A 20,986-nucleotide genomic window follows, 5' to 3' on the forward strand; every position below is an offset into this window, starting at 1 on the left:
ATCAGAAGATGTAGGGGATTCAAAATGTTCCACTGATGATGGTGGTGTGTAGAATCCCTCAGGCTCCACCATTTCATCTCCACTTGCGTTATCAATATCAATAGACATTTCTGACTCAGGAGAAAAAGGGCGGGTCAGTTCTTGCTGTTGGTTGTAATAATCATAAACAGTGCTGAATGTTACATCTTCAACCTCCAGAGAAGTGACAGATCCTTCCCGTGTCAGAGCCCTGAATGAGATGTCTCTGACATCAGGAATCCCCTGTTCTACAGCTTCAAGCAAATACTTTGCAAGAGAACTATCTGTTTCTCCTTGAGAAAGACCTGACCCTTCATGAGTCTCAAGAGTAGCTTCTCCAATATTCCCTTCGCTGAGGTTTCCCAGAAGAGACTGTACTACTTCAGTAGTTTCATATTGTCTTTCTTTTTCAAGTTGGTATTGTGCACTGCGCTCTTGCACTGAAAGACAACTTATATCTTCTGTTTTCCCTTCCTGGCTTGTTGGTGATGCATTTTTTAAGGAAAGGAGGAACTGAACAAAGGAGGGTTCCTTGTCTGGAGTGTCTGATGATCCCTGAAGAGAAGAATGTTGTTCCTCTGGTGCTACTGGGGTATCAAACAGTCTCTCAGTACTGCTGCCCTCAGATGAAGAGCTCCTCATTTCCTTGATGAAGGTGTCTTCAGCAGCATTTGCTATTTCTTCCTCTACTTTATGTACACATTGAGATCTTTTTTCTTGTGCAGCTTTCTTCAAATCAGATACGAAGCTGTCAACTTCTTGAACCACACTCTCCGGAAGATTATTGTGCTTGGACATATCACTTTGTTCCACTAGATTTTGAAAATACTGACTGAGGGGAGTGAATTCTCTCTGTCCCCATATAAAGGCTTCATCTGGCATCCTAAGCACTTCTTCCTCCAAAAACCTTCCCTCATGTCCATTATGCTCTTTTGCAATAGCCTCCTGTTCAGTGGAAAGACTGGCGCTTTCTATGGCCCTCTTCAGTATCTGAGCTACAGACAACTCTGTTTCGGTTTGTGGTTTCTGTTCTGGGGAATCCTCTCCTTCCACCTGCATCTTATAATGCTGACGAAGCCCTTCACTTAAAGAAAGTCCTTCTTCTGATACACTTCTGTTTTGTAACTGTTTTCGGAAACTTTCTGTTTCTTTACCCATCATCTCAAAGGCGGACTTCAGATTAAAGGAATAACCTTTTTGTACAATTTCAGCCTCTTTCAACAAACACTTTTCTGATAAAAAAGCAGCATGTGCTTTTAAGTCAAATGTTTGTTCTTGTGTTTGTAGTGCTTTTTCTTGGGGGAAAGTGCCGTCTTTGTTGCCAGCTGTTTTATTTAGAACATTGCTATCATTAGAAATCTCTTGAGTGGAAGTCAATTTTTGCCCTTGAAAATCAGAATACAGAAATTTGAGAGACTTTTCCTCCTGCAATAATTTCTCTTTTTGTTGTTGGTCAACATTTTCTATATTCAGAAAAGCTAATTTTAGATTAATTTTTTCATGTTCTGTGGATACACATTCCTGAATGTTTTCTTTCTCTGTTTCCAAAATGAGTGAATCACCTTGACTGGGATGAATTATTTGATCTGCATTGTTCTGCCCATTTTCTGTGATACTCTGTACATTGACTTGTATTCCTTCAGAAGTAGAAACAAGATTTTTGAAATATATTTCCTCTGGTTGCTCGGTATCTTTTGATTGGCTTTTATTGCCTACATCTGAGTAAGCTTGCTTTAAATCAAATATATCATTTCCTTGGGGTAATGAAGGCTGGTTTGCTCTACTTTCTTCTGTTACAGTATCAATCACTGTGGAAAACTCTTGATCAGAATAAACAATTTCTTCAAAAATCGATACACTTTTTTGTGCATTTTCTGCAATATCGGTTTTCAGGCCTCCAACAACTGAATACTCATATTTTTCATCAATAATTTCTGGGACTGAACGAACAGATGGATCTTTTACATGTATTTGCTCGGGTTGATGACTAACATCCTCTTGAATAACATTGTCTACACTAAGATTAGAGTGTTTTAAGAAAGATTCTTCCTTCAGGGATAATATACCTTCATCAGTATTATATTCTGTCTTCACTGGTTCATTGTCTTGGGAAAACTCCGGGTTGGAAACCATTTCTTGTTCTTGAAATGATGTGGTTTCTTGAGAAACATCCAGGGTTTTGTCTATATCTGGTTCCTTGTCTTCAGAACCAGAAAATAGATCTTTAGCAATTATATCTTCCTGGTTTTGACCAATATTTTCTATGGTTGGGGAAAGTTGCTTTAACTCAAATATGACTTCTGTAGATTCACTGGCTTTGCAAATGCCCTGATTGTAAGATAGCTTTGATGTGTCTATTTCCACATTTTCTGTTATTTTGTCTGTACTGATGTCCTTTCCTTCAAGATCTGAAGAATCTTTGACAACAATTTCCACTGGTTTTTCAGTATCAATATCAATGTCTAGGGAAGTCTGCAAGTCAAATTCTTTCTTTCCTTGGCCACAATTTACTTCTTTTATAAGTTCACTCTCATTAGAAACACCTTGACTAGAATATAGGTCTGGCCCTAGAAATGCTGTGGTCATTGGTTCTGTTTCTAACTTGTTTGCATCTGTTTCCATTATTTTAGAAACAAAATATTGCTCTTTGATGTGAAATTCCTCGGTGTGTGGTCTGTTTTGGTCTTTGACATAGTCTATATTTGAACTAGTTGCTTTTTCATCAAGAGATATATGAAATGTGTCCGCAATTGGATAATGCTGTATGGATTGCAGAGTTTCATTTTGTTCTTGGATATTCTTATCTAGGTTGTCTCCAACAGGAAGGATATGTTTTAAATCAAGTACTAATTCAGGCACATCTGCTTCTTGTACCAATTCTTCACCACAATATTTTTCTTTCTCTGCTTCCGCATCAAAGCTAGAGGTTTTTTCTTCATGGATCAAAATCTCTTCTTCCCTACCAAAAATCAAGCTTCTGAATACTTTCTGTTCAAGCGGTGTTACAAAATCACTCGAAGGCATTTCTTCTTGTGATGTACTTTGTGCCACTACATATTGAACACTCTCCAACTCTGATTCCAGATGTTCTTGCAGGAATCCTTGATCCTCAGGTGCAATAGAAATTTCCTTTTCAGAGAATATGCTTGATTCATTTTGGCTGGTTATGGAAATCAGTTCAGTAAATCCATGTTCTTCAAGAATTGTTTGTGTTTTCTCAAATTTAGTGGCTTCCTCTTTTACATTCTTTTCTCCATAGTCTAGATCAAGATTTACAGTGGCGTCTTCTGCAGTAACCATTGTATCTCCTTTTTTATGACTCCCTACAAATGTTTCAAGTTGGCTCTTCGATGTGATTTCTGTAGCTGCACATGTAAATGCGCTTTCCATTTTAACTTGGTCTTGCTGAACAGATCTCTCTCTTAACTCAGCAGTGTCAGATAAAATTCCAGAAGCAATGGTTATTTTCTGTTCCTCTGCCTTTGACTCAATTTCTTGACTCATTTCTTTTTTATCCTGGATCTGAAAATCGGTGCTTTCAGTTTCATCAGCAAGTAGAGACTTCATTATATCATTTAGGTAAGTAGGTAACTGGGATTCCGTTTCTCTGGATTTTGTACATGTTGTTTCCCCTAAGATCTCTGCTGCACTAACACTGTGGAATTGCTGGCTCACAGAATACTCATTATTACTAGAATTGGTTTGCACTGGACCTACTGAAGATTCAAAGTAATTGTCCAGAACTTCTTTTGCCACTTTTTCCTGGACCCTTTCAATCTCGTCTTGGACAGTCTTGAGTTCAGTGTGTTCTAAATTACTATAAAAAATTTCCACAGTGGGGTCTACTGAAACAGTGCAAGTAGTTTCTACTATACCAGCTTTGTTTTCTGCAATACATTTGTACGTGCCAGCATCAGATGTGCAAAGTTTGTCAATATGCAACCTACAGATACCATCTCTCTCCTCAATGCAAAACTTTGCAGTGGGAGTCAAAGCCCCTTCATTCTGGAGCCATGTTACACTCGTCAGAGGTTCCGCAGATATTATGCATTCCAGTACAACGGAATCCCCTTCTCTACACCTAATAGATTGCTGCAGTTCTTTTATAATTTGGGGGGGTTCGTGAACAACATCAAATGAAAATTTAAATTTATGCTTTACTCCTGGAGAAGTTTGTTCTTCAGGAGGTTCTTCAGGGGTAAGCTCAACAGGCAGAATTACTTCTTTAAATTCTTCCTCTTGTTCCAGAGTTGGGGTTGGAGCAGTTACTTTGATTTCCACTGGAAGCGAAAGCAGGTCTGGCTCTAAAATGCACGGTTTGGGCAGGTTAACTTGAGGAAGCAGGAGGGTGTTTCTACCACTAGTGTTTACAATGGCTTCATCTTCTTTTGCACTGTCAAATGCCAAGCTGAGTTCTTCTTCCTCTTCTGCATAGTCTGGCAATAACTCAATTTTGCAGATATTGATTGATTCTGCTTCAGGCATCTCTTTTACTTTCACCTTTAACATGCCTGAAGTTGTAGCAGTTCCATGTTGGTTAAATATCACACAGGTAATGGACCCTTCCAGATCACAGACAACTGTGGAGAACGTCAGAGAAGAATAGTTTTCAGTGGTGTTAATGGTACAGTCTTGATTAGGTTGCAGTGGTTTGTCATTATTATACCAAGTGGCTGTGATATGTGGATCGCCCTGGAAATCACAATCGAAAACACAGCTCTCCCCTTCATCTACTACTTGAGATTCAATTTCATGAAGAAATAATGGAGGACATGGCTCTGCATATTTTGGAATAGGACTCTCAACTTTGACTGGAGTTTCAGTAATTTCAGTTTTGAAATCAGGGATTTTGGCTAATAGCTCCTCTTTTGTTTCAAGAGAGTATTCTTTGGCAGATGTTGCCATTTCGACACTTTGGCTCCTTTCTTCATTCTCAAAAACAGCTGTAGGTTCATTAATGTTAAATGTAATTGTATCAGACATCACCATTTCAGGTTTTCTGTTCTCACTGACATCATCAGTCAAAAGTACATAGACGAGAGGCGAGGGGGTTTTCTTACTCGCTTTTGCAATCTTGACGTTTTCACTATGTTCCTGTATTCTGGTATCCATTCTCATTTCTACTGATTTTCCATGAGCATAAGTATAGTCCCTCAGACTTGCCTTGCCTGTTATCTCTGCAACTTGTTCTGAAACTTGTTTTTTCTTTGCCCCTTGGAAAATTGTTGCCTTTTTTGCATGGAGTATTTTTTTCTCAGTGTTTCTATCATCTAACTCCTGGAGAGGCTGCGAAGGCTCAGGAATACCCAGAATTCGTTCCATTCTAACCTGAAATTCATCTGACTTTTTCTCAAGCCCTCTGTTAGAACTTCTCATGGTCAATTCTTTGGCAGAACATATGGAGCTTTCATTGATTTGCTCTATTGTTTGGAAAACAGGTCCTTTTCTCTGTAGTGGAGTTGCTGTGTAGACTGGATGAACTGGTAGGCTTTTGTTATCCCTAAAACCTACAGTTCTCACAGATTTAAGCTGTACTTCAGTTGATCCCTGTGACAGACACACTTTCTTCTTTTCTAGCATAGCCTTCTTTGCTTCACGAAGGCGCTGCAACTTCAGTTTAATTTCCTCATCCAGCAATGCCTCTCCTTCACTTTTCCCCCTAACTGAATGCTTGTTTCTTACAGTAGCCTGATCATAACCAAATTCTTGTCTTAGGGAGGGAATATTTTCAAAGCTTATGGTCCTTACCATCCCTTTGGTAGGGGACAAAGCTAACAATACTGTCTCAGCCTCCTGCCTTTTATCAAATGGAGAACCAATGCATCTCAGGTCAACCTTTAATCTATCACCCCTCCTCTTCTGCACAAGACGTTCAATATGTTCACGGGTACGCTCTGACTTTCTCAAAAACTCTAGATATTTGGCATTTTGTCCCTCGCCATGCGCTACCAGCAATGATGCTGTGGACTCAGCTGAACCCTCACTGTTTATAGCAAAAATTTTATAGCTCCCCGAGTCCCTTTCCTGAACTTCTTTAACCTCTAGACTTGAGCTGTGCATATCCATGCAGCTTTCAGTCTTTATTTCTCTGCGGAGACTTTGGGGGATTTGCCTGTTGTTATGAAACCATGTTATTTGGGGTACTGGAAAGGCACTCAATTTGCACTGGAAGACAACTGGTTCTCCTACCAAAACAGACCTATACTTCAGCTTTTGTGTGAAAGAAGGTTTCAGCTTCTCAGACCAGGAACAAGCAGCTGAGGTTCTATTTGCACACTGCTGAGTGTACTGAGATCCTTGGTCTAGATGATCTTTGGAATTAGAGAAGCCATCTTGTTCACCAGCTGGGCTTTCCGTATATTCTGCCTCTTCGCCAAAGAATAGTTCTGCAAGAGAATATCATTACATTACAGTGTACTCTGCTCTCTCCATCATGTATTTGCAAAAAAAAAAAAAAAAAAAAAAAGAATAAATGAAATGAAATAATAGGCATGCTTCAGATTCATCACAAATCCATAAAAAAAATTCACTCACCATATTTGTTCGAATAAACGCAACGCCTTGCTCTGTTTTAAAGATTCTGACACGAAAATCGTTCGTTGTCTGTTCTTTCTTCCAACTGTGGAAATTTCTTCATCAACAAGCAAAAATGAATCTCAAAAGGACATGTTCCAGTGAGTGCATGTTTTACTGCCCCCAAAACTTTTTTTTTTTGGCATTTTGTTTTCAAAGAAGGGGAGAGGGGAATCTTACCTGACTTGCAGACAGTAGAATAAACGCCCTTTCTGATCCCTTTGATTGTGGGTTAAAATGGTCAAACAATTGGGATGTTTTTTCAAAGTTATAAAAAAATGTAAACTGTAAGTTATTTGCTAAAATGAAATGAGAAGGCGTTTATTCGAACTAATACAGCTGCTAACTGCACAACATTATGCAAGAAAAAACCAAAGCAAGCAACATGGACCAACTACGCTATCTGCAAGCCAGTGTAAGAAATTTATCAGGGAGAATATTAATCTCTGGTTCATGAAATGGGAGGGCACAGTGAATATGGTTCAGTTTCCCATCTTGCATCATAACACTTCTTGACATATGCCACCCAAAGTGTTTTGGCTAAAGAATTCATGTTAGACTACTAATGTGTTTTGGAAACATCTTAAGCATTTCATTCTAATTTAAAATGCCCCATGCATTATAAAAGACAGAGAGAAGAATGTAAGAGAGAAAGTTTTTGCAACCAGCTGCAAAGCATGAATAAAAGTGAAAAGTATGATGGAAAATCTGAAGAACGAAAGTTTTAAATGAACTTTAAAACTTGTATTTGTTTGTCACGCAGGGTACCCTGAGCATATTACACAAAACATGCAGCATATTCAGATATGCTTTAGATTATGTTCTGCCTCCTTCATCATACATACAAGCTTCTCACAGTGGTTACTGTTTCTTTACGCTCAATATTTGCTGCACTGAAAGATTCATTTGTGACTCTACCTTTAACTTCCATTTCAATCTGTTGTTCTATCTTCTCCTGGAGAATTTTTTCCGGTGCTGTAATAAGAATAGAATGATGGTTAATGAATGGAAAGTTCTATATTTTGGAAGCTCTAGTTAATGATGCACTGATAGAAAAATTCACACAAACGTACATACATGCCAGGAAATGCCTGATAAGTCTGAAAGAAATTGTGGGACGATGATAAAGTATTGTCTAGTTTTCCACAACATTTTAAAAGGGCTTGTTTTATGGAAGTCAACATGCCTTTAACATGCCTTTAAAAACTGTGAAGAAAATATCCAGCAATCCACGGTTGCTTCATTTATCTCACACTGTGGATCAAACAGATTTCAGTGCAATGACGGTATGCAGGGGGAAGTTGTATATGGAAGGAACATGCAGTTGCCAACCTGTCACTCTCAGATGTGTGCTGCACTCGGCTTGTCCTGCAGAATTAACTAGTCTGCACTTGTATATACCCCTCTGATTCTCATTAACCTTCAGTAATTTTAAACAGCACAGAGGGCCATCGTGCCTTAAAGAGCATAATGCAGATTCCTCAACTATCAGTTGATTATACAACCAGATGACACAAGGTGTAGGCACACCCTTGATTACACAGAAAAGGGAGACATCATTTCCTTCTTTTACAAAAGTTTCTGGGGGCAGGGTTTCAAGGAAGACTGGTACGGTGGCACCAGTTTCTACGATGTCTTCACATGGCACAACATCAGGGTAGTAGTCTCTGCTCCTTGGCTTCTCAGCTTCTTGTATTCTTTTAGTGGACGATACTGTCATGCTGGATGTCTCCGTGGAAGACTCTTGTTTGTATTCATAGGTGGTTTTAATCTGAGACTCTTTCACTGTTTTAATGCTTTTAGTATCTGATTCAAGTGTAATTTTTGTTACTGTTCTGGCTTGTGCTTCTGTAGCTAGGTAAGAATAAAGTTAGGATATGATTAGATGTTTTGCAGCAATAAAAATCTCTACTTAGAAAAAATATAGAAAGCCATTAGTATGGTAAAAAGAATGTTCAGCATGTTAGTGCAAAAATGATAGAATATTAAGTATTTTTGTATTGTGTTTTACATTTAAGGGCTCTATTCGTGCCAGGCTAAATGCTGTTTGCAATTAGATCCATGAAATTTGTGCTCCCGACACCAGTGGGATCTGCACTTGGTCCATAATAATTTTTAAAAACACATCTTCATTTTTAAATCAAAGCTTTCTTCCTCACAGCACAGAAGGCAGCTGGAGATGCAACTCTGTTTTCATCGATGTGTAGAAAAGAAATGGAATCCATCAATTTGTAAACTGGACCAATGGCCTCTTGGTTCTCTTCCTATTGGTCATAGCATGAAAATAGCTGCAGTATTATACTGAGAAGAGTGGGAATATCACTTGGAAACCAAAACAGTGCCATGACATTTTTATTCTCAGTCATCAGGAAAAGAGGAAATCAGTGTTCAGAGAGGAAGAAGTACCACAGGTGCAGACATTTTCCTTTGTTTCAAGTTGCTAAATGTACATAAAGGGAATGCAGATTCAACAAAATGAGTCATGGTCCAAATTTTGTAGTATGTTTGTAGTACAGCGTTGAAAGGTAAAGCAACTAGCAAGTGAGAATTTCCTCATGCTAAGCATAACAAAAGGGTACGGTAAATTAAAAAAAAAGAATGAGCAAGATGTAAAATTCTGATTTTGAAAAACAAAATCCATGAAGGCACTGACACACAAAAAAGTATCCACTCTTGTTTATGCTATATGATCATATACTTCAGAAAAAAATTACCCTGTGTTAATGGCAGCCAGTATCTGCATAGGGCTTTCTGCAAACTAGAGCAGTCTAGACTAAGGTTTAGATTATTTAGCTGAATTTGTGGTTGTTATATATATAAAAAAAAACACTCTTTCAGGAAAAATATGAAATAAGTAATTGTAAAAATGATATTAGTCTTTCTCATAGTCCCTATGATGCAACTGAACATTTTCAAAGCATTTCACTATATGTGTAATAATTCTTGCTTTTGGCAATTAATTTGATGGTTTATCTTCTAAACTGTTGCTCTGTGAACAAAATTTGTTCTTGCGTGCAAAGGGGAAAGGGTGTCTTTCCCCTGTGCTCTCCCTCATATCTGCTTCTGTGAGCTGAGGGACCCTCCAGATCAGGACGGCACATGACATGGGGGCTGTAGCCAAGGGGAACTATCTCCCCTTGCCTGAAGAAAACTTCTGCTCATGATACAATGACTTACACTGCAATCCTGTACAAATTTTCCTGAGAGTAAACCCCATTGAACATCATGGGACTTACTTCTGAGTAGATATGCCGAGGATTGCACTATTAGGCTTTTACCCTATACTTCTGAAACTTGTTGGAATTAGACACGAAACCCACATTACAAGTAAGTTACATAATACCTGTGCACATAAATAATTTATGAATAGAGCCCTAAATGTTAAAGGTAGGGGAAAGTGGGACTGAAAATTATGTCTCTAAATTAAAAGCGAAAACAAAAAGCTTAGGTGGTGATGATGAGAATGAAATGAGATAAAACGTAAAATGTTAAAAAAAATAACCACCTTCTACAGTTAGTATAGCTGTTGTTGTTACTTCTCCATAGTCATTACGAACAGTACAGCTGTATAGTCCTTGATCTAAAAGTTGGACATTAACAATGGTGAGAAAAAGGACACTTCCATTTTGTGATAGCCTCATTCGTTCAGATTCTTGTATTGCTTCTCCTTCATGGGTCCACAAAATGGTAGAAAAGTTTTCACTTTCCAGTGCACAAATAAATTGAGCCGTGTCACCACATCTCACAGCAAGGTCGTGAAGTTTCAGAAGAATCTTCGGAGAAGTCTCTTCTACTACATGGATGGAGGTTGTAGACATCTTGGAACTTTCTGACTTCTGCGTAACGCCTGCGGCTTGGAGATCTTCTACTTCCTTCTCAACTGCCATTTTCACAGTGGAAGAACCAGAAATATGTTCAAAGGATTGCACAACCATTTCCTGCGATGCTTCTTGCATAGATTTAAATCCTTTTACATAAGCTTTGGTTTCCTTCTTTGCAAAAGGGGAAGCAATATGCACTTCTGACTTTGCCTGGATAGACTCTCTTACATCTTTGCCAGAGCTTTGACTATCTAAGGCTTGCACTGTGTAATCAAGTAACAAAACATAGGATTAATATCTAATGCGCTACAATGGGCCAAGTTAAAAACAAAATATGTCATATGATGATGAAAATTAAAAACGTCATCTTCCTTTGAAAGCCTAGCATGCCAGGTGCATTCATTAATGGCGCCCCCCATGGGGCAGCGTAATACATATAGGAAATTCAGCCACAATGATGGATGGAAAATGAAGAGCGCTAATGCTGTGAATGGGAGGCAGATACTTGTCTTCTTTCCACTGCAGCAGTCCATGGCAATTTGAAGGTATTGATATACCCTGAAAGAACATTTGTTATGTCTGTCAGGATCCTTCACTCCCCCCTTTAAAACCGAGTAGAGCAAACTTCAGAGAATGCTACCAACTGCCATCAGTTCACTGGCTTGATGTTTGCATGTGTTTAGTCTACCAAAACATCTGTAGTACCTGAGCTACATAGCTAGGATGCAAATTCTAAGTGCTATGAAACTTGGAAGGACAGGAAAGAAGGGTGGTTTATTCAGTTACAACTAGGACCATCAACATTAGTAATGGGATGGCTAATTCTTAAGAAAAGAAAAAGTGTGAAATGAGGAAGAGAAAGTCATTAGTCAAAAGTGTGGTTTATGCAACAAACTGAATCCCTAGGAACAAAAATGGGGCTTTACCTTCAGCAGTCACTGTAAGGATAGCTGTACAGGTTGCATCTCCAGCACTATTTCTTGCTGTGCAAGAGTACTGCCCAGCATGTTCTGAGAAAGCATCTACTATTATCAATATGGCCGTGCCTGTAGACTCATCAAAATGGAAAACTGTGTCTTTTGTTGGCAACATTAGCTGTTGGTTATGAAACCAGAGGATATCTGGTTTCGGCATGGCAGAAACCCTGGCTTGGAATCTGACTGTTTCCCCGTTGCATACTCTACAGCTCGAAATAGGCTGGATAAAGGTGGGCCTTTGGCCAACAGGTTCCTTCTTAATGGAAACAGATGAGGAAATGTGCCTTTGGAAATGAGAGGGAACTTCTTCAACCTTAAACCCTGAAAAGAAGCACGCCAACTTTTAATTTCTTACCCTGCACACCAATCAACGTTCTCTTTCTTGTTTGCCTACATATCTTTTTTTAAAAAAACTAACACTTTTACAGTATGACACTATTCCTTTCTTTAGTGACAATGTTCAGCTCTGCTGCAAACAGAATAGAAAACAAATCATTTGGATAAATAAATTGTATTTTTCAACTCACGCCTGAAATCTGAATTTTTTTTTCCCCACACACATGTTGTACAGCTAACCCTGGACCTTTCTTTGTGTTCTGAAATATGCTGGGATGTTAAATGTATTTTTATGTGTGTGTCTGATCGTGCATTTCTTTCTGATTCTGTGTAGGATCCTCTTTTTCAAAGGTACATGTGATTTCATCGGTATTAACAATGCCTAATTATTTTATGCTTCGATATAGAGTAGATATTTTGGGCTGGGATCCAAAGAATTACTTTTAGACTGGTTCAATGACTTGAGCCTGGTTGGCGGAGACACCTTAACTGGTTTTCTTTGAACAGTAGATTCCTCCATACCATATCACAAACTGCTTTTAAAATTCCACTCAGGGCAAAACTAGACATTACAGCATATATGGCCACCACCAAAAGCAGACAAACATTTCCTCTTTTTTCTCATACAACATCTAGTAATAAAGAAGTCATGATGTGATGTCATTGTTTTGTGAGTTTCCCATTTTTGAGTGGAAATACTCACAATGCAATGATGTCACAGGTTTTGTATTACTAGATCTCATGGGGGGGCAGAAGAGAAGGAGATCCAGCTATGTTCATGGCAGCTGTCATGAACCATATAGTTCTGACCTCAACCTCAAAAACAGCGTGCCATTGAGCACGGAGCATGTGTATGTATGGCAGTTTGAGAACATATAAGCCCAGCCACCACTTAGGCATATTGAACTAGTGTCACGACTCCTTGGATCCTTGCCCTAGCTTTCTTTCAATAAAAGATGCTCTGAAAGAGTTAAAAAATAAATGATGGCAATTCATTTACGTTAGAGGGGATTTTTTCTTTTCTTTTTACTGCATGGTGAATACTAACTGGAAACAGAATGAAAAGGCGAAAGGCATGAAACACTGGAACAATGTGAAATGATGTTGTGAAGTTGTTTATACTTTGGAAACCAAATGGACATCAGACAATAGGACTGATATTATTTGAGTTAAAAGACATTGACGTGACAGACTATTACATGTAGGTTTTAAATATTAATATTAAAAGACATGCTGCTTTTTTGCACAGTTGCTGTTTAGTCAGTACACTGTACCTTCCAGTTTCAGTGTAGCTGTAGTTGACACTTGGCCTACAGAATTACTGGCAACAAAGGTGTAAATGCCTTCATCTTCTGGGTAAGCTTCTGCAATCTCTAGCTGGAAAGTTTCCTCAAACTGAGTCATCCTAAAAAAGCGGGATGGCTTGATCTCTTTGTCTTTGCTATACCAAGATATTCTGAGATCTGCTCAAGTGAAAATAAACAAAATGAAAAAGGCATTAAGTTTCATAACACAATACCACTTTCAGAGAGCAAATTGATGAATCGGCCTGTTTCTCTGATCAAAATTATATTTGACACAGCAACAACACATTGAATTCTTCCCCTTCTCACCATAACATTCTGTCACTCATCTTGTTTCATCGTGCTCTCCCACTCCTGCTAGCTGTATCCAGTTGTGGAGTGGAAGGCGGGAAAATGAAGTAACTGACTAAAATGTTAGGGGGAGATTCAACCCATGCTGAGCATCACATGTAGTTTTGCCTTCTCTGTGGGATAACTAACCCATGAGCTGGTTGTCATGGGTCCTTCCATTACTTCATCTGAACTAAAACTTTCAAAAAACAGGATTTCAACGAGCATGAAAAATGAACTTTTCTAGGATTTATGGGATTTTTAATGAAGAATGCCCACACTGAAGATGGACCTTTTAGACAGCACAAGGGCTGGTCATAACAAGCCACAGACATCTTGATCAAAATCCATATAAATAAGGGCTCCCTCACACTTTTGCCATTAGGAAAAGCTTTTACCATGAGGAAAAATTCAGCTGGAGCTCTTGTATATACAGTGAAGTCATTGCGCTAGGGCACATGTAAAAAGTAAGATCAAGAATTTTAAAAAGGAGTACGTGTTCTGAGGGAATTTTAACATACTGAAATTCCAGTTGGTACTTGGAAGGAAATTCCAGTCATAAAAACAGAATTTACTTCCAGCTAGTGCTAAACATTGTTTTCAAATACTGATTAAGAATGACTTCAGTGTACCATTAACCATAGTTAATATCTGAGCCAACACAACCCTTAACTGTGGCAGATGGGGGGGGAAGCAGGGGAATTTCTATGTCAGAAGAGGAGAGAGGCTGCTATTTGGAAGTCTGCAAGAGAGCAGTAACATTACATCTGAAATAACCCATAGCTTGGTTGTATAGTTGGGCTTGATACTGGGCTGTGCTGGGTTCAATTTTGGTTTAGATTGGGATTCATGTTATAAGTGCCTACAACAATATGATTTGAAATTATTGGGTATTTTTCTTGTTTGGACAATGTCTAGAATTTTTTAAAATTTGTAATGTATCTGTGATAGGGCACAATCCAGGTCTACTCAGAAGTAAATCCTATTTTGTTCAATGGGGCATACTTTCAGGAAAGTGTGGTTAGGATTGCAGCCATAATCTGATTTCATCTGATAATGATAATCTGATAATCTGATAAATGGATAAATTTTTATCTGATAATTTCATAAATTGATTTCCAAAACTTATATGTACTTGTAAACAGTAATGGAAGATGAACATGTACATACATACCTTGCCATTCCAATAACATAGTGCTAAACTACAGTAATGATTTCATGCTGTACCTGAAGAATATGCAGATACACTCGAACAATATAAAAAGAGTGGGAGGGCCCAATCCTATCCAACTTTTCAGCACTGATGCAGCCCTGCCAATGGGGCATGCACTGCATCCTGAAGTGGGGGGGGGAATCATGGAGGCCTCCTCATGGTAAGGGAAAGTTTGTTGTGTCACCTTGGGGCTGCATTGTGGCTACATCAGTGCTGGAAATTTGGATAGGATTGGGCCCGGAGTTTCAAATAACAACTCTGCATGCTCTGTTCTACGAATATGTATTTCAGCCATCAACATGCACATCAAAATGGTATATATACCTATACAAGTATACATACACAAACATTATAGTGACATGCTTTGCATAGCTGTAATGAATATTGTGCCAATATTTTCAGTGTAAACTCCTACATGCTTTGTTGGCTTTTTTTAGTTTGGTTAGAATTTTTCCTGGAGTCATTTAGGGGTATGATAGATTTGCACCTCCTGTCTATTTTTTTTCACCTTCCTCTCACCTAACACACATACATCAATATATGTGCCTTCAGTATGATGGGACATTAGAGGGAAATGAAAGGTTTGTGCACATACCTCTTGTATTCCCACCTAGCCCTGTCTCTGCACAAATGCAAGTTGCCTGTGGCTACAACATGGGTAACTTGTAAAGGATGCCTTGTCCTGCCCCCTGCAGGACAGCACAGACATGTAAGCCAGGTTAGGAGAAAACAGGGCTCTCTTGGGCCCTGTCAGGATCCTCAGCTTGTGGCTGCTGCACCTGAGGTGCAAATGTCTTGTGCACAAATAGTTTAAAAGGAAGAATATTTATGAGTACAAAAAGTAGCCAGTACTCATTTCTAGCACATTTCTGCATTTATATACAGAACGTTTATATTATGTGCCCCCGTATCTGCAGGGGTTCCACTCCGGAACCCCCCACGGTTATGTGAAACCGTGGGTGGGGGAGAATGCCTCTCCCCTACCCTCCGAAGCTGAGGTGAGTTCTGCTTCCCTCACATCTGGAGGGTCCTCTGAGCCCAGCAGAGGTTTCAGGAAAATGAGTTCTACACTCAGATGAGACAAAATGGGGCAGGGAGGGCATTAACGGGAAACGGAGAGAGTGATGATGGGGTGAGGGAGGGTGGATTAGGCCCAGGAAGGGATGGGATTGTGGTACTGGTTTGCCACATCCTATTCCCCTTCCCAGGCCTGATCTGCTGACATGGAGCAATGGAGACCTACACCAGCGATATTGCTGGTGCAGTTCCAAGTTGTCCCATTGCGGCTACAATGTTTAAGCGGAAAAGTTCCTTTTCTGATCCTTTACCATTGCTGTAGGACTTTTTTTTCCAGAAAACATGCTTATCGTGCTACAGATATACAGCTTGTGCACTTGAAAGAGCACATGAGCACATTTACATAAATAAAGTGGAATGAGAATTGACTTTACAGCAACAAGAGAGAAAAGGCCAATTGAATGTAACTAGCTCATATTGAGAAAAGGCTAATTGAATGTAACTATCTTCAGGGTAATGTTTTGTTTTGTGATACCAGAGGCTTTTGTTCATTTTTCATGCTTGTTGAATACAATGCTCACACCCTCATTATGTCCAGTTCTTCAGGGCTATGACATTTCACTGCACTAACACATTTTTAAAGCTTGAAATCTAGCTGGTTCATAGAAAAGCATGGCAAAATGCCACTATGTTATGTAATAAAAAGGGGGGGGGGAAACCCTTCATAATTATTAGCATTACAGAAAGAAGTCTTTGATGATGGGGCTTATTTCCTCGGTACAGTGTTACTCAAAGTATTTCCTCTCTAACACAGTTTTAAACGCCCAACAGTACACACAATTGAATTTATACAGTTAGGAGAAAGCCTGGTTTCAATAATTACGCTATTGGTTTTTCTGATGTGCACCAATTGAACATGGAGTACAAAGTTCTATATGATCTTGTTAAACTAACCTGTCCCTGTAACTCTGCACTGAAAGCAAGCAGACTGTCCCTCAGATGTAATAGCATCACGGAGTGGTGTAATAATGGTAGGTGGGTATATTGGCACTTCTACATCAGGAGAAACAACTTCTGGGACTAAAGGAAAAGACCAAAGAGTGATTATTAGTCTCCATGGAAGAGCACACATAGCAAAATATTGACAATGCCATTTCAAAAATGCTCTAGGGGGCTGGGAGAGCTTGCCTTCCACCAACAGAGAGGCTGAAGAGGTAGCAACTCCATAGTCATTCTTCGCTTCAATGGTGTAAACAGCAGCATCTTCGGGGAACGTCTCAATCAGCAACAGAGTGTACTCTTGGGCATCATGAAGAAATTTGATCTTAAATCCTGGCGAAAGAGGCTGTTCATCTTTGTACCATGAGATCTTGGGTTGAGGGATGCCTGAGACTACAGCACAGAAGCGAGCTGGTTTCCCAGAATCTACAGTGACTGCCTGAAGCTCTTTCATAATCTGGGGTGGTTCTGGAGCTGGAAATTAAAAATAAAAACACGTAAATATTTTCTGGCAAAATGCATTCTATTTCTCTCCCTCTGTACTAACATAAGAACAGCCCCGCTGGATCAGGCCATAGGCCCATCTAGTCCAGCTTCCTGTATCTCACAGTTGCCCACCAAATGCCTCAGGGAGCACACAAGACAACAAGAGACCTGCATCCTGGTGCCCTCCCTTGCATCGGGCATTCTGATGTAGCCCATTTCAAAAATCAGGAGGATGCACATACCCATTATGGCTTGTAACCCGTAGTGGATTTTTCCTCCAGAAACCTGTCCAATCCCCTTTTAAAGGCATCTAGGTCAGATGCCATCACCACATGCTGTGGCAAGGAGTTCCACAGACCAACCACACGCTGAGTAAAGAAATATTTTCTTTTGTCTGTCCTAACTCTCCCAACACTCAATTTTAGTGTTTAGTGTTTAGTGGACTAAACACATTTTGACATTTTCCCCAGATATTTAAGGATCTATGGCCAATGCGGTGCTACAGGAACTGGGTCTGGACATGCAATTCAGCAAACAAAGCTTATTGAGTAGCTGAGTGAAAAGAACAAAAATCATTTCAGCTGTCTCTGTGACCTAAAAAGTATCTTAACCCATTTGGGGGTGAAATTTGCATCCTCTATTGTATACAAAGGTTCCATTTTCAATTTTTTTCTATGAATAAGCATGACTTGGACTATTTGGCATGCTAAATATCATGGTTCTAGTTCATCCATAATTACCGTAACAATTACCTATGGATCAAGGTGGCCCGAGTGGTTCTAAGGGCCCAATCCTACTGAGTCACAGTGTGCTTTATGGCAGTTGCAAAACGCTGCCTGCCATTCTGTGCAGACTAGTTGCCACTGCAAGCAGCCTCTGGAGGAGCCCCAGTAAGATGAAGCAGGAGGTGGGCCGTGAGCGGGAGGAAGAGGGAGGTGAGGGAGAGGGTGGAGGCTAGGGCAGCATGACTGAGGCTAGGAATGGGGTAGTATCCACAGCAGCAGCTCCACCGATATCCTGTCACCCTTCCTGACCTCGATCCAGCTACCAGGGTCCATTTGGACTTGTGGCAGTAAAATAGCTGTTGCAGGTCCAAGCAGATCCAATAAAACAACAATGGTTTGCCTCAGGGCAAAGGAACAAACGTTCCCTTACCTCAAGGAGGCCTTTGCAGCTCAAAACTCCTCAGCCAAATACAGTGTGTGCCAGATTGGAGAATATGGGCTGCATCAGTGCCAAGGGAGTCGGGCTGCCCACGTATGACCAAGGTAATAAGTTGTTCACAGAGAGAATATGGGTTACAAACACAGTAAGGAGCATAATAAATCTCTATGTTACCATTCACATGAAGAGTAATGGAGCTCCTGTTTTTTCCTGCTAAAAAGGTATATTCTCCAGCATCCGTGTATCTGGTTTCAGTGATAGTCATCCGATGGACTCTTCTTTCCACCACATAATGATATCTTTCTTCAACCTGGAAGTTGATCTCAATTCCATCTTTATACCAGCGAGCATCAATATCATCTTCATTGACCTCAAACTCCACCACGGCTCTTTGTCTCTCAATGACCTATCAGTTACCAGAACAGAGTAACTATTATATCATGCTCTAGACCTAGTTTGACAATTGTATTTTTTTTTTTTCTGTGCAGTGGATGCCATGGAAAAAACATCTTCAAATTATCAGATAATTAGAGACTAGTTTATTCCAGTTGTCACATAAGATAAAATAAATCAACCATTTCTGTATTATGAAACAATCAGAACAAAGTACTGGAGCCACGTACTGGAGTACTGGAGTAATTTGGAGTACAAATTACCATGGAGACTAACAGCACAGTCCTATGCATGCTTAATCAGAAGTAAGTCCCACTGTGTTTAGTGGGGCTTGCTCCCAGGAAAATATGAACAGAATTGCAGCCACAGTTATGTACTTCCCTTCTAATTTTCCATTTGTACAAGTTCTTTCCACCCATTTATAAACTTTGCACATATGCCCCAAATCTGTTATTTCTTGTAGTGGGTGAAGGAGCTCAAGTGCCCACATAGAAATTCCAGGCCTTTGTGTATTACTTCAGTCACTTAAATGGAGGGATCAAATCTGTACAAATGTTCCTTCACATGTATAGATCTGCTCTTTCCATCAAGTCAACCATGAATAATTAATCATGTGCTATATGTTTATTTAAGATCTGAACATCCAACCAGGGCAATGTAGTCAGATCAATAGACTACTAACCCAGTGGTATTCAAATTGGGGCATTGCGATGCCCCAGTCTGAGGGCCCTGGCCTCTTTCCCCTTAAGAGGTGGGGACAGGGGAAAGGCAGTGACATGATCCCCAGGATCGCGTTGCTTGGAGTTCAGGGGGGCTGCAGGGACTGGGATGCACTCACCAGTCCCTGTAGCCTTCCAAAAGTGAAAGTGGAGTGATTGCGCTCCACCTCTGCAAAACCAGAAGTGGTGCGTGATCACTCCACTTTCACTTTTAGAAGCTTGGGGAGCCCTGCAGACGCTCTCAAAAGGGCTCCCTGCACCCTGAGAAGGCTGCTGGTGAGTTCATCTCAGTACCTGCAGCCCCCCTTGAGTGAGGCGATCCTGGGGATCGCGTTGCTGCCTTCCCCCCACCCCCGCTGCCTCCCTCCCCTCCCCTCCCCTGCAAGGACTTACTGCGGTTACCAAACTCCTGGAGAGTTTGAAAACCACAGTATTAACCCTTGGGGAATAAAGAGGCTTTCAAAGTATCATTTAGCATTTATTTGATCAGAGCTTAAACATTTTTCAGCACTAGGACCCACTTTTCAAAACAACACTCTGTTGGGACCCACCTAGCTTTACAAGACTAAAAAAAAGTTTCACTTTACCAGCCACTCATGCCTCCATTTTTATTCATTTTACTGTTATTGGGGGAGGGGGAAACCACCTCCTGGAACATTGTTGAGCTCCTCGTTCACTGGATCTGAACCATTCTGGTTGCCTTGCATTCCTCTATTCATGAATAAATGTGCACATACTTCTCCTCTTTTTGTTTCCATAGGGTTCAATACATTTTCCTTGAATTAATCTATCAGCTTGTCAGTTTCACGACCCCTCAAAAATTGGGTCCTGTCCCACAGTTTGGGAACCAATGATTTAGAGTCTGGCTTTCTGAGTTCACTAACAGCAGCAGTTTTTACTGCTCAAATCAGAACCTAACACTGTTTAGTTTAAAAAACAGAAATATTCAGTGCATGCACTTCCATGATCCTCCTTTGGCATTCAGTCAGTTATTTATATAACTACCCAAATTTCATGTCAGTATTGCAAATTCAAGATTTGTACTGAATGAAATCTGAGCGTAGACTTATGAACAAAGTGTTGTTTCATGACTGCATGCTTTCAGTTTCAATGCAAACTTTTCTTTTTTTAATAAAAGCTTTTCCACATAAATTGCTGTCATTTTCTTTTTCTACTGTAAAAGGACATTTGTTTTCAGAGGCAGGTCTGTATTTCTTGTCAAAACGCTAGAAGGCACTCAGAATGGAAGGATCACTGGATTGGGATCAAGGCCCTTCTAGTCCAACAGCCTGAACAACCAGAGTTGCCAACCAGTCCACTATACCTGAACATCTTTTTTGATGCTTCTGATGCGAACATCACGCCCTTCCACAGTCAAATTAGCATTGGACATATTTCCTCCTGCCACTACTGTGTACTTCCCGGAATCAGACATCTTTGTGGAAGTAATCAGGAGACGATGAACAAATCTCTCCTTCTGAATTTTTATTCTAAAAAGAATCAGAATAACAAATGATCAGAAAGAATCGTTTCTATGCCGTGGCATCCTAACGGTAAAAGTTTTTGTTCTATACAATCTTTCATGTGGTCTATTTATGAAAACTTCAGCGAAATATTTAATGGTAGGTTTCAGATC

The 20,986-nt window shown here is 39.9% G+C and overlaps 1 protein-coding gene across 1 annotated transcript in view; it reads right to left on the bottom strand.

Annotated features, from left to right (window-relative positions):
- Positions 1–20,986, bottom strand: part of TTN (titin) — a 322,156-nt gene that overhangs the window by 251,652 nt on the left and 49,518 nt on the right. The window contains exons 39-44 of the mRNA XM_066621689.1: positions 20,675–20,840; positions 18,413–18,644; positions 16,778–17,062; positions 16,544–16,669; positions 13,000–13,188; positions 7,510–7,566 (exon numbers count right to left, since the gene is read on the bottom strand). Coding sequence (XP_066477786.1) covers positions 7,510–7,566; positions 13,000–13,188; positions 16,544–16,669; positions 16,778–17,062; positions 18,413–18,644; positions 20,675–20,840 — 1,055 coding nt within the window. The remainder of the gene's footprint in view (positions 1–7,509; positions 7,567–12,999; positions 13,189–16,543; positions 16,670–16,777; positions 17,063–18,412; positions 18,645–20,674; positions 20,841–20,986) is intronic.

The sequence above is a fragment of the Tiliqua scincoides genome, chromosome 1, assembly GCF_035046505.1.
Source record: "Tiliqua scincoides isolate rTilSci1 chromosome 1, rTilSci1.hap2, whole genome shotgun sequence".
Lineage (NCBI taxonomy): Eukaryota > Metazoa > Chordata > Lepidosauria > Squamata > Scincidae > Tiliqua > Tiliqua scincoides.